Here is a 14,203-nt window from a genome sequence, read left to right on the forward strand (position 1 = left end):
AGAGGATAACGATATGTTTTTCCTTGGGTTCGCCTTCTGATTTAGCTTCTTTAGGTTCACCAATTGTAGACTCCGTGCCCCTTATTTATGGCTAGAAACCAATTATGAGTGAGTACATCCCATGTTCATCTTTTTGGGTCTGGGTTACCTCCCTCCGGATAGTGTTTTCTATTTCCATCCATTTGCATGCAAAATTCGAGAAGTCATTGTTTTTTACTGCAGCGTAGTACTCTAATGTGTATATATTCCACACTTTCTTCATCCATTCTTCAATGAAGGGCATCTAGGTTGTTTCCAGGTTCTGGCTATTACAAATAATACTGCTATGAACATGTGCTTTGTTCTTGGGTCAATTTGCTTGGGATGTCGTTTTCCATCCTTTTACCCTGAGGTGATGTCACTCTATGGTTATGTTGCTCTATGATGGTTAGGTATGTTTCCTGAATGCATCAGAAAGATGGGTTCTGTTTTCCAGTCCACTTTGTTAGTCTGTGCTTCTTATTGGGGAATTGAGACCATTGATGCTGAGAGTCATCACTGAGCACTGTTCATTGAGTGCTGTTATTTTATTATGGGGTGGGTTTTTCCCCTCTTTTGATTTGATAATCTTGGATTATTTATTCCTTATTTTTTAAATGTTTAATAACTTCAGATTTGTTTTTCTTCTAGTACCATTTGTAGAGCTGAATTGGTAGATATCGTATGTCAAGAGGTTGTGTCTCCAGTGACTTGAGGTGGGGTGGGAAGGGTACCTTCTTCCACATGCTGCTTCAGGACTGTATGGGAGACCAAAGAGGTCATAATAGAGGACAGGAAAGACAGTGAAAGCCACTTGAGCCACAGTCCTGTGTGGCAACTTGGGTTCCCTGACAGAAAGTGTTTGGGTGAGAGTGTCCACAAGAAAGAGCTAAGCTATGTTTAAACCAAGAAGAGGTAGATTGCCCAGTGAATGGAGATGGCATGGGCAAAGGGGTACCTACAAACAGGCAGCTACAGGGCTAAGAGTGACCTGATTTTTGTATTATCCCAGTGAATAGTATCTTTCCTTCATGTGTGTGTGTGCACTCATGTATGATAATCTCTTCACTTTTGGGCTGGGTGTATGTTTTGTTAATGCTGTATACAATAAACTTCAGCATGCTACAGCAACAGACTCTAATTTCTTTGTGGATTTTTCTTTTCCTTTTTTTATTTTTGAGATCTTGGTGCAGTAAGGTCTTTTTTGGATGTTCTTACCTCTAAGAAATCACTCAGACACATCATATCATAGAAAGACTCCTGTCATGCTTTTCTTCTATGTTGTTACTCCTTTGTAAGTCACAGTTCTGGGGGGATAGATTCCTCATTGTGCTGCATAGGCTTCAGAGTTAAGCATTGTTCAAACTGCTGACTCCTGTTGTTGAAACCTTCTCAAAGCCATTGCGCGCTGAGCATCATCCTCCTTCCATTCCCCACATGACAGTCAGATTCTGCCTCGTGTCAGTAGGACTTTCAGGTCTCCCTGAAATACTACATCTCTGTTTCTGTGTTGATATGAGATCCTGAACCAAGGGCCTTTGCTTCCTCCTCCCTTCTCTTTAGTTTTGAAAACAATGGCTCTTTTACCAGGGTACACAGCAGTAAAGGTTCCTACCAATTCTTTAAAGGCAAATAGATTTTCCTTCTACTCTTCATCAAAAGGCAGCATTTTTTCCCCTCTGACTAAGGGCTAAGCTTTATCATTCTCCAGTAGTCCACATGTATTTGCTTTGTATAAGAAAAAACTATGATTTTATTTCTGCCAGTATTTCAGTGGCAGCCAGTAATTACTAGCCCACAACTAGGAAGTTCTCTTGTATCCTAAATTACCCCTTTATCCTAAATTTTCTTCCCATGACTAGACCTGTGACTAAGCACATATAGGTGAAGACAAACTTTTCTTGTGACATATTCCCAGTGTCACATTAGCTGTACTTTGAACTTAGCTCATTGTCATGTTTACTTCTGTTATTTTTTTCCTTTTGTTCTACAAAAGTAAAAGTTTTTGTTATAGGTTCAAGAAAAGTTGTGATTCTATAGATTATTTGTCTTTTCTTGCTTTCTAGACCTTAAACAGAAACCAAAACAGTAATTCATATTTGAATGAGTTTGTCTCTGTGTAATATCTTCAGAATCTTTAATGTAAAATTGCTTCTTATTATAAGTTTAAGCTTTTCTTCTTTTTTTTAATCTGTTTTGATTTTTGTTTGTTTTTATTTTGTTTGGTGAAAAAGGATCTCACTTATATTCCAGATTGGAATTTATTCATTTCACTGGGGGGGGCATAGGGGAGGCTGTAAATTTAAGATCCTCCTACCTTGCCTCTCCATATCTGTGATTCTAGTTATGTGCCACAAAGCCTAGCCAAAAGCTAGAAATGTTAACGGTCTCTGCAGCTGGTTTTGTTTATTTATTTATTTATTTTTATTTATTATGGTTCACAGTGATTTCCTTGGAGGTGTATTTTGGCTTCCACGGTAGCTGTTTACCTAAGATTTTATTCATTGTTATTTTGGCTTATTGCTGTGACTTGTGCATGTCAATTGCTTCAATATTCATGGTTCATAAAAACATCCCATATGAAGAAATGGAAAGAATAGCAAGATTCTTAAACAATTGTTCTAGACAATTTAGGTTTTAAGAAATTATTACAATTGTTAACTTTCCATGGTTCCTCAGTGTCCCAAGGGAATAACCTCTTTTTAGGAAATTTTATTCATATCCCTAAGGAAATAATTGGTAATTGACTGGATTAATTCACTATACTTCTAATGCTTTATTCTCCCCATCATCTACACTTTTATTTAGAGTTTTGGAGGCTGGAAAGGCAAATGTCATCTTACCAAAAAGTTCTCCAAGTGGGATCACTCATGTGATTGCCAGTAATGCAAGAATCAGTGCTGAGCGAGAACAGAAGAACTTTAAGGCTCCTTTTTATCCAATTCAGTATTTAGGAGATTTTCTTTTAGAGGTAAGTAAAATAAGTATTAGACTTTTAAAGCATTTGTTTTCATAAAGTATCAAGAGTCATTCCTTTCAGTTCTCGAATATCCTTGAATACCAGAGTTACAGATGCTCAGCTCTAAAGCCCTTTGTGTGAAATAACATAGGGTTTATATGTCACATGTATAACTTCCTGTGTACATTAAATTGTCTCTAGATTGCTACAAGCATGGACATATTCAGGACCAGTCAGGTTTAAGCCAGCTAGTTTGTCGAGTCTATGGTTTAGAACATGCAGAAATGGAGAGCTGATTGTTTATATTAAAACTGAGTTCTGAATTTTGAAAGTGCAATAATTAGAAACATGAATATGGGATATTTTAAGACATTCTCAATTTCTTAAATAGTCAAGAATGTGGGTATAGATTTGACAGAAGCTTAAGTTTAAACTTGTTTTATTTTCAGTCTCTACTTATATCATAAATGCTTTAGTGATATATGCTAAAAATAATTTTAAATATTTTACCATACACTATAGTAAATTAGCAGAGAATGCATGACATACAAATTTGAGATTTCTCTCTCTTTTGGAAAGGAAAGAATTATTTTTAAAATTTAGAAATAATTTCCTGGCCTCCTCAGCCTTCTTCCTTCTTTGTCATGTAAATTCCAGGTCTCAAGTTTTTTTTTTTTCAGCTGGGTTCAAACTCCCAGTGAAACTCCGGATAGATAAGTGAAGAATTTATGATTCATTCATAGGGTTAGAAAAAGCTCAGGATGTTCATAAATAACCTTCACCTATGAACAGTCATACTCCTTCCATTATATCTCATTTCAGCATAAAATGATACCTGTTAACTTGTAGATAATGCCAGTGACCTAGGATCACTTTTCAAAACTTTCCTTACTGATTTCTTATATCCAGTCTTTACTAAGTCATACCAATTCTATTTCACATATCTCTTAATTCAAACTGCTTCTCTTTGTTTTCTAACCTCATACTAACATCAAGTCTTTTCTTTGTGCAGCTAGAATAAATTTTTAATTACTTAATGATATTCTACTTTGTATTTTCCATAATTATGTCCCGATCACCTTGCACAGAGCCTGAACATGAATTCTTATTTCATATTTGTTAGAGTAGCAGAAATTATGGAAGCCTTTTAAATCTTCTGAGTACACATAATATGTCTTTCTATACTCACCTTATCTTGGCAAGCAGTACCACTGTAGTCTTGGAAAATTCAATTTAGTTTATGGTATGTATCTATTTGAACTGTGGGAAATGTCATTGTCCTTGACAGTGATTGATCTGGGAATGAGCATGTGATCAGATCATTGGAATAGTGAGAAATATGAGAATTAAAATATTTCTTTCACAATCTAGCTTTGATAAGAAGACAGTCTTACAGACAAAAGAATAGAGATAGAATCTGGACACTTAACATAGCCCTAGAAGTAGGCACCTAAAAATCCAGAACTCTTAAAGGCTGAAGCAAAAGAATCATGAATCCCTGGCTAATCTGGGCTATATAGCAGGACTGTGTCACAAACAAAACAAAATTCTGACCCCTGTGCTGATACTGAGTTTCTGTATTCACCAATCTTAAACTAGTTCTTTCATTGGCCCTCATTGCCATTCTGAGAGTCAATACTTATTGTATTGAGTTGTTTTCAGTTGGTTTTCTAGTACTCACCACCAGTGACTAAAAGTTATTCTTGTATTTGTAAGTATATCTGAATTATATATTTTCTGTGAAGAATAATTAGAGTATATTGTTTAATAATCTTACAGCCTTAGATTTAGCTGCTGAAGTATTAAAGAACAACAAATATTATGTCAACCAAAAGTAGCAGGTAGCATCTATTTTATACATTGAGTTTTAAAATACATTGTTTTGTTAAGTTCTGTGTCAGACAGAAGTACATAACTGGTCTAAATGAGAAAACCACATTGTGAATATTTCTAGGAAGGGTGAGAACAATAACTTCATTAGTTAACTTGTCTGTTTTTTTCCAATCTGTGACATGAAACACATTATGCACCTAGTATACTTCCTTTAAAGTATCATCTACGAAGAGTTGTTAAGTATATTGACTGAGTTAAAAATGACAATCACAAAAACTCTTGTGTTCAATGTTCTTAGACATTTTAGAAAGCTGAGTGGCAGAATTGGGGTAATATTTAGGCAAGGTTTGTAGGCTTTTCTGGAAGATGTGCAGTGCATTAGAGATGTGAGTGGGGAACATCATATATCCATTTTTGAGGTGCTTTACCTCAAATAGGAAAATTCATTTTCTAGTAGAATACAGGTTACTAAAAATATGCATAATAAGGGAACACAAGGAGGCAAAAGTACTAATATGTGTTAATTGTTGATCTATATAAGATGTTATAGAAAGGAGAAGTTACTTTGGGATACTTAAACTTCTTTGCACTGTCAAGGAAACTAAGAGATCTGGGGAGACGACTCCATGGACAAAGTATGAGGAGCTGAGTTCAGATCTCTAGGACCCGTAAAGCCCAACATGGTAGTACACATCTGTGATCCCAGACTCGTGGCGAAATGGGCAATGAAGACAAGGCTATTCCTGGAAGCTAATAGGCCAGCTAGCCTAACATACACAGGTGCAGACAGTAAGAAATCCTGTCTCAAACAAAGTGAAAGGTGATGATGACACCTGAACTTGTCCTCTAGCCATCACACATGTGCATACACAGGCATGCGTGCTTACACACATCATATACATGCAGATATTTTCTTCATTGAAGGAAACTTACAGAAATAAGAATAACAGGGTACAAAAAGAATTTCTAAGTTAAATCCACTAGTTTTACCTAGGTTTACTTTATCTGTTCTGAGACATCAAGAAGTCATTTGTTCTATGCCGTACTACAGGCGGTAGTATGCCTCTTGGTGTGTGAAAGCTAATTCCTAGTCTTGCTGTGATTGTGAGAATTGTTAGAACTGCTGCTCTGTGCCGACAGTGATCACTGTGGACACTATTCTAATCACTTACACTCTCTTTCTCATTTAAACCTATCTCTGTGTGACGGTTGGTATTATATCATTCCACCTCACATTGATTAAATTAAGGTACAGTGGATTAAATAAATCACCTGACATCCCATAACTTAGAGTACTTGTATAATGCACCCTAATGTGTAGATCTCCTGTGTAGTTCCTGGAAAGAATAGAAAGTAAACATTATGTTTCTGGTCTTTTTGCTAGTGATAATAGATGTTTCTTTGTATTCTGTTTACCTGAAATCTTGTGGAATTATACCTGATTTTAACCATTTAATTGTCCAGGTATAGAGGTTTATCTTCTTTCAACCATGTGAGGCTAAAAAACAGTTTTTCTTGCTGCAAACTTTCAAATAGCAATTGTTTACAGACTTATGATGATTCTTTCAAAGGGAGGAAGAGAATTTTTTTTTTTTGGAAGAGAAGTTCTTATTCCAAATTTTCACCTTAACCTCTCTGAGCTGATGAAGAAATTCAGTCTTTCAAAGTTATTCTGTGGCTACAAAATTGCAGCCTACTGAAGGGGGGACTCTTGTCCGCAGAGTACAGGAAGCAGTTTGACAGTTTAGATTCCCCCCACTCTTCACCCCCCACTCCCCTCCCCCTCCCTCTCCAGTCCAAAGAGCAGTCAGGGTTCCCTGCCCTGTGGGAAGTCCAAGGTCCTCCCCCCTCCATCCAGGTCTAGGAAGGTGAGCATCAAAACAGGCTAGGCTCCCACAAAGCCAGTACATGCAGTAGGATCAAAACCAGTGCCATTGTCCTTGGCTTCTCAGCAGCCCTCATTGTCTGCCATATTCAGAGAGTCCGGTTTTATCCTATGCTTTTTCAGTCCCAGTCCAGCTGTCCTTGGTGAGCTCCTGTTAGATCAGCCCCACCATCTCAGTGGGTGGGTGCACCCCTCGTCCTGATTTCCTTGCTCATGTTCTATTTTTAAAGATATAGACAATGGTTTATGAGCACAATTCAGATTTTTTTTAAGATACTTTGTTTGCAATAACAGAAGCTAAAAGTGATCGTCTTTGTTGCTCTTCCGTAAGATGGGTGCTGAATTATTTTGCTGGTAAGAAATCTTATCAGTGAAAGGCTGAAAAAGTAAACAGTCTATCCCCAACTGGATAATTTTTAGGTCTAGACTTTACCTGTGTGTAGGTAGTGTAGGTGTGCTCAGGTATACTTTCAAGTGTAGAAGCCACCTTTTGAGGAGGCTAGCTGTTAGCCTTGGATATCATTCTTTGAGAACAGCCCACCTTATATTTTGGTTGTTGTTTATTGTATGTTTTGTTTTATTTGCATTTTCTGTTTTTTCTTTGTTTGATTTTTGTTTCTTGAGACAGGGTTTCTAGAGCTTGCCATGTAATGTGCAAACCCTAGGATCTACCCATCTCGACTTCCAAGTGTTTGGTGTCAGCAGACAAGGCTATTTTATTTGTCTGGATTCTAAGGATTGAATTCAGGCCTTCATGATTTGTTTCAGGCAAACAGGTTACTGACGGAGCTCTCACCAGTTCTGAATTGTAGCTTTAATTTGCATAGGACTTTATATAATGGTTTTGTACTAGATGACTCATAAGTAGGATTGTTAGTGGACAAGGCAGTCTGACCATAAGTGGACAATTTTTAATATCTGAGTTGTAATCTTAATATTTATATGGCTATATAAAATATTTTTGTCTTTGATTCCTCGTTAAATAAGTTTCTAAACAAAGCATTCTCTTTTTTTTGTGTGTGTGTATGTGTGTTTGTGTGATATACAGAAATCACTATAATATAGAAAGTTTGCTCTAAGTATTGGTTCCTTGAAAAATTTTAATCAGTGTTTTATAGCCCTTCTTTTAGGAGGACTTAATCAGAAAGTATATGCAATTATATATTAAGCTGAAGTCCATAAAATATATATAATAAGTATGCATAATACCACTATTATACTTAGTTAATGGCCTAAAATTTTGTTTACGTGCAGAAGGAAATTCAGAATGATGAACATTCTCAAACCAGTTCTGGTTGGACCAAATACAGCAATCAAGAAAAAGGGAATGATTTTAAGAAAGACACAGGATTTCTTGAAATGAAAGCTTATGGAGAGAGCATATATAGAACACAGGTAAAATTTTGTGAGTTAAACATTCTCTAATTTTCCTAAAGAATTGTAAAGGAGAGCCCCTTCTTGGTAAAAGTATTATTAACCTTGGGATCTGAAGTCTAGCATATCACCCTTATCTTTTTAGCTCACGAATTGAATATATTGGGAAGTTTGTGTAAATCTGTGTTTTAGGACTCTTTGAAATAATGCATATGTGCCTAAAGAATTGAGTTCCTCAAATATAGTATATTCTCAGCATATGCTTACTTAAAATCTCTGTATGCTTGATGTAGCGCGAGCTTTATAGAACTTTCTCATCTGTGAACACTCTGGCCATAAGCAGTCTAAAGTCAAACGTGTACGTTGAGTAAATAGAACAGAGTTTGAAACATATGAATTTGCATTAACATAGAGAACAAGATACCGGAAAAAAAAACAAAGCAGGAAGACTGCAGCTGTTGTTCAGTGTTTCACAGGCACAAGTTAAAAACAACAGCGACGGCAAAGCCTCCTTGGTTCTCCCATAGCAAAGCTAATGCTCATTTCCCATTATGTGCAATATGTCTCTTTGTTAGTTTATCAGATCACTCTCTCAGTAGCTATTAGTTTAAACTGAAACATTTGTGTTCATGCTAGGAACAGCTTGGAAGTTTTTAAAATTTGTAATTTCTTAACATGACAAGTTTAACTGAAGATTAAAATATTTTATCCTTTTTGCTCCTACTCCTGAATGCAGTGGCATTTGTGTGCCTTTAAGACTTTTTTCTATTAACATGTGTGCATGTTTAGTAAGGGTTTTGAATTGATGTATCTGAAATATGCATTCTAAATGAAGCTTTTACATACAGTAAGGAGTGTAAAATGATGAGGTTATCAAAATAGATTTCATTTTATTAAATATATAAAGAGATAATTATTGCAAAAGATAAGAAAATTATTAAAATAAAATTAGGAGGTTGGATATAAAATTAGCGTAGAAATTTCTCAAAGAAAAGGGATTGTAATACTCCTTACTCTGAGTTAAATAAATTAAATAAGCATGTTTACTAAGTATATCTGGTAACTTACTATTTATAAAGTGTGGCAAACTAAAGCATATTTTTTCTAGCCCTTTTGGCATAACTAGAATGTATTAAAATTCATTTTACATTTTAAAATTAATCTTATGTGTGTTGTATAAAACCTGCTTTCCTGACATTTTCTGTGTGACTCCCAGTAGTTGTATTGAAGCTGTATTAATCCAGAGTATATTTAATTTTATAAATATGCAGAACAAAATGGAAAATCATGATGAAAGTGTTAATGGTAGATTTGTTCTGAGTGAACATCATAAAAAAGAAAAATTCAGAGAATGCAGAAAAGATATGAAATCTGTTAAAAAGAGAAATGCATTCAGAAGACATACACATGAGAATCAGGTAAACTTTCACAAAAGTATTCGTTAAATTTACTAAGTACAATATAAGTCATGAATGTCTTGTGAAGTACATGTACAGAAGTGTTATAAGACATTTTGAAGTGTTTCTAAAGGAAGAAAATGCCACTTTATGAACTCATTAGTCAGGGAAAGAATCAGTCTCACCAATTTTTAAGTCATCTCTTGTCATTTCCTAACTATTTTTTTCCATCTTACTTGGAAGTATCCTTTATTTTAGAACTTATTTTTTTCCTTTTTTTTTAAGTCTTGCTTGTTAATGAACATTTGTATGTCACACTATTTATGGACGTTTTCCTCATCCATATGTTTTGTTCAGTTGTGTCGCATTTTTAAACTTCATCCATTTTTGTTGTTGTTGTTGATGAGTATTTGGGTTTTATTTGTTTGTGTTTGATTGGTTGTTTTGAGATTATCAAACAGTTCTGCTATGAACAGTGAATATTCTCTTGTGTGACTTGGTACACATGTGTAAAAATTACTGTAGCTGAGAATGTATTTCTAGGAATGAATATATTGTTATCAAACAATGTGTGTCACCTGTTCTTCATGATGCTCAGCTCTTTTGCTAATGTATACAGGTGTGTGGGTGAGATTTTCCTGTGCGTAGATAATTGTATTAAACTTATGATGTAAACTCCCCCCCATTTTTAGCTTATTTAGATTTTATGACATTTAATACATATTCTATTTTGTTTAATTGTGATCAAAATACAGAAAGAAACTAAGAAAAAAGTTAAAAATATCCAAAGGAGTTACATTTTAAGGAAAATGAGCAAAAAAGAAGGCTACTGCAAAACTGATGATGAACATGACACGATAAGAACTTTTAAAAAGCGTGTGCATTACAGAGATAAGGTGAGTAATAGGATATATGTTTTGAAGTTTTCTTTCTTTATAATCAGCGAATGTGATTATTAGAGATGCTTGCTGTTTTAATTCTATATACTTTGCTAAACTCTTATGGGTTAATTCAAGTTGTAAGAGGTAGTTACTAATAAGCCTGAACAGTAGGCCATACAGTTTATAATTAATACAAGCTTCGGTGTGTTTATTTAGAACTGAATGACTGCGGGACTGGGAGTGACAGAAACTTCCATCCACATAACATTTTACTTATGTATTTATATATACATTTATTATATTATATACATTAAAATATAGTTATTATAAGTCTATAGTAAAACTTTTTATATGAATATGTAAGGAAATTGGGCTAATTGTGATTCTCAAATTAAGTTGTTTTTCATAATTAAAAAGGAAAAGAAAATATCTGAAAGAGAGGCAATTTCTTTTTTAACTTTTTTTAAAAATTTGAGATTGTAATATAAATACATTTTTCTTTTTTTCCCTCTATACCCTTATGCATTCTCCTCCAAGTTCATGACCTTTTTTTTTTACTAATTGTTCACTAATAATGATGTATATATATGTATTTTCATGTGTATATGTATGTGTATTCTAACTAACCTGTTCAGTCATATAATGTTACTTATTGCATATATGGTTTTCGAGCTGACCTGTTGGCTCTGGACAACCAATAGGTGTGTGTTTGCCTCGGGAAAAATGCCTCTTCCACTCCTGCCTTTCTTCAGTTGCCTAATGTTGTTTTTGTAGGATTGAGGCTTGATGGGCTTTCCCCCATCCACTTTGGCATGTCTGTTGGTGTCTTTCTTGTTCAGCTCATGTTTAGATGGTCATATTACTGAAACTTTATTGGGTATAGCTTCTGATATTATTCGGAGACAGAGTCTCACATAAACTCCCTGACCCTCTTACTCTTAAAATCTTTCCTGCCTCTCTTCCAAGTTCCTGGAGCCTTGGGTACTGTAAGTGTATATTCATTGGGGCTGGGTTCTACAATTCTGCATATTGATTACATATGGTTTTCTGTAATGGTTTCCTGTATGTTGCTAAGAGAACTTTCCTTGATGTGGGGGGAAGACTACCCTCTGTCTGTGAGTATGAGAACAAATATAGATTGCTTTTAGGGATTATGCTCAGTTAGTAAATTAGAAGTGTTGATTTTCCTCTAATAACCCTGACTTCATTAGCGCTAAGTAGATTTCATGTACCATGCACAAATTTCCTATTGTTGAGTGGTTCCTAACTCCAGGTAGAAACCTGTTGGTTCCTGCCATTGTATGCATGCCACTACTGCCTCCTTAAGATTATTGTGCCATGTGTTTATTGATGTGGTTCATGGGCTTCATGGCTGGATAGGGCTCTTAGTTGCCTCCATCCTTTTGAAGCTTGCATAGAATTTCTGAACTGTATGGTGTCTTCAGCAATAGGGATTTACCATCCACCTCTTGGAGGGTAACAAGGGCAGTAGGAGTAGGCTGTATGTTTTGGGGAGGGCAATAGGAGTAGGCTGTATGTTTTGGGGAGGGCAATAGGAGTAGGCTGTATGTTTTGGGGAGGGCAATAGGAGTAGGCTGTATGTTTTGGGGAGGGCAATAGGAGTAGGCTGTATGTTTTGGGGAGGGCAATAGGAGTAGGCTGTATGTTTTGGGAAGGGCAATAGGAGTAGGCTGTATGTTTTGGGAGTCCCCTGCACAGCCCTGGCCAACAACTCAGAAGAAGGCTTCTCATGTCTGATATTGGGGTTTTTGTTTAGGTGTTCTTTGGCTCTTGATTGGAGCACCCTTGTGGCTGAATCTTTTTAAAGTGGAAAACACCACTGTAAACTACATCTGTATGTAATTCATATAATCTCTTCAAATACTAATATTGTTTCTTATTTGTTCTTCTCTGGTAGAATACAAACCTTTTATAATAAAAAAGATAACCTTTTTCTAAAAAATGTAACTTTATTTTATAATCCAAGTCAGAGCATGTGTATATAGATTGAACATTTTAAATCTAAAAATCAAAAGCCTGAAATACTTGAGAACAAGTGCTTCTAAGTGACACATGATGAAAATTTCTGATGTAAAGTCAAAAACCCATGCCTCTATGTTATGGGCCAAGCAAAACAGACTAGGTATACCTAAGTTGTGTATTAAAGTTACCTTCAAGCATGTATATAAGAAGTATAAAGAACATCAATTAATTTTTTGTTTAGACTTTGGTTTTATGATAAGTTCAAATGAAAAATTTCTAAGGTTCTAAAGATTTAGCTCAGTGGACCAGCATTTGCCTGCCAAGCTCAGTGTCCTGACATCACTGTGTGGGCTTTAAAAGCAAATAACGAAATCACAAAATGTAAGTGGGATTTCTATAGTCTTGTATTTTGTGTGTGTGTTGAGTATTGTCTTTAGTGCAATATCTAAAGTTCTTTACTTGTATGCAGAAAGAAATGAATTCTCTTCATAATGATTATGCCAGTGAATCAAAAATCAAGGATGTCAAGGCAGATATGGATCTCACAGAAGTAAAAAATGCCTTAAAAAAGCAGATATACAGAGACATATATAGAGCTCAGGTAATGCTTTTCACACTAAAATTCTTTCCTTCATAAGATATAAGTGACTTATAAGTGTTTGAATTCTGCTTGTTTTAATCCAGACACTTGGTAGTATTTAGAGAATGCTCTGTGTTGGTAGGTCCTTGAAGTCTGACACTGCAGGCTAGCTGGTTGCATTACAGCTTTGCGTCTCTGATGAGCTTAAGAAAGGGGCTTGAGAACAGGTGATTTACATTTTTCTTGTTAAAGCAGGAACCCTCTTGGTCTACCTTTACATTTCTAGTCAATTAGCATTTGAATTTATAACTTTTTAGTAACAAAATTCAATGTATTTATAGCTTCTCTAACAATTTGTGTATTGCTTTGCCATCTTTTATTGTTTTCCATTGGCTTGTTTAATGAATATCTTTGAAGAACTTTCTTGAATCAGGATGTTATCTTTTATATTTGTTGCAGATACTATAACCTTTTCTAAAAATTTTCAAGTACAGGTAGATCAAAACAATACAAGAAGTTTCTATGTGTTATTTTTAGAAAACATAAATTCATTTTTCTCCCCTTTGGACTTTTATATAACATGTCCTCTGCATTTACATTTTTAATTATTAAAGTACTAAGAAGAATAGACAACTTCAGATCTTTAAAGTAAAAATGGCCTGAAGTCATTTTAATTGAGAAGACCATAGAACTAGTCTATTCATGAGAATACTATGACCCTAAAATGATGAGAGTTACTAATTTGAGTCAGAATGAGTATACAGTATTATTGAATAGAATAATTATAGCTATTAATGTGTTCCTGAATCTGTTTTCAATGCTTAGCCAAGGTTTTGTGCTTTGTAAACTGAAACATATTTTTCAATTTAAATTGTTAAATCTAATTATATGGTTGTCATTTTGTAGGCTGTCCGATACAACTGCATTAGAACCGATAAACAGCCTGTATACAATGTAGAGGTAAGGGGCTTGGAGTTAGGTGGTTATTTGAATAAAAAAAAAGAAGTATAAATTTTAGTTATTTTGATTTAAGGTAATGTAATCAGAAATGTGGTGGGGAAGGATTATTCTTTCGGGAAAATTTTTCAACACAGCTGTCAATAGTGCTGAGAAAAAAATGTACCTAGTGCTCATTGTAGGTGAACTATATACTTTTTTTATATATCTTGACTTTAGTAATTACTGCTTTGGTGTTAAATTCTTCATCCAATACTTCCAAAATATTTTCTGTTATTTATCAACCATTCATTTTTTTAAATGGATTATTTTCTTCCGTGTGCTCTTCAAAAAGGG

At 34.9% G+C, this 14,203-nt stretch overlaps 1 protein-coding gene across 2 annotated transcripts in view; it reads left to right on the forward strand.

The window, feature by feature from the left end:
* The window catches only part of Slf1 (SMC5/6 complex localization factor 1), a 78,113-nt gene that overhangs the window by 30,475 nt on the left and 33,435 nt on the right, over nucleotides 1–14,203 (forward strand). For both annotated transcript variants that reach the window (XM_075976417.1, XM_075976416.1), the window contains exons 5-10: nucleotides 2,827–2,989; nucleotides 7,950–8,090; nucleotides 9,341–9,487; nucleotides 10,222–10,362; nucleotides 12,800–12,931; nucleotides 13,817–13,870. In XM_075976417.1, coding sequence (XP_075832532.1) covers nucleotides 2,827–2,989; nucleotides 7,950–8,090; nucleotides 9,341–9,487; nucleotides 10,222–10,362; nucleotides 12,800–12,931; nucleotides 13,817–13,870 — 778 coding nt within the window. The remainder of the gene's footprint in view (nucleotides 1–2,826; nucleotides 2,990–7,949; nucleotides 8,091–9,340; nucleotides 9,488–10,221; nucleotides 10,363–12,799; nucleotides 12,932–13,816; nucleotides 13,871–14,203) is intronic.

Source organism: Microtus pennsylvanicus, chromosome 6 (assembly GCF_037038515.1).
Source record: "Microtus pennsylvanicus isolate mMicPen1 chromosome 6, mMicPen1.hap1, whole genome shotgun sequence".
NCBI classification, from domain to species: Eukaryota; Metazoa; Chordata; class Mammalia; order Rodentia; family Cricetidae; genus Microtus; species Microtus pennsylvanicus.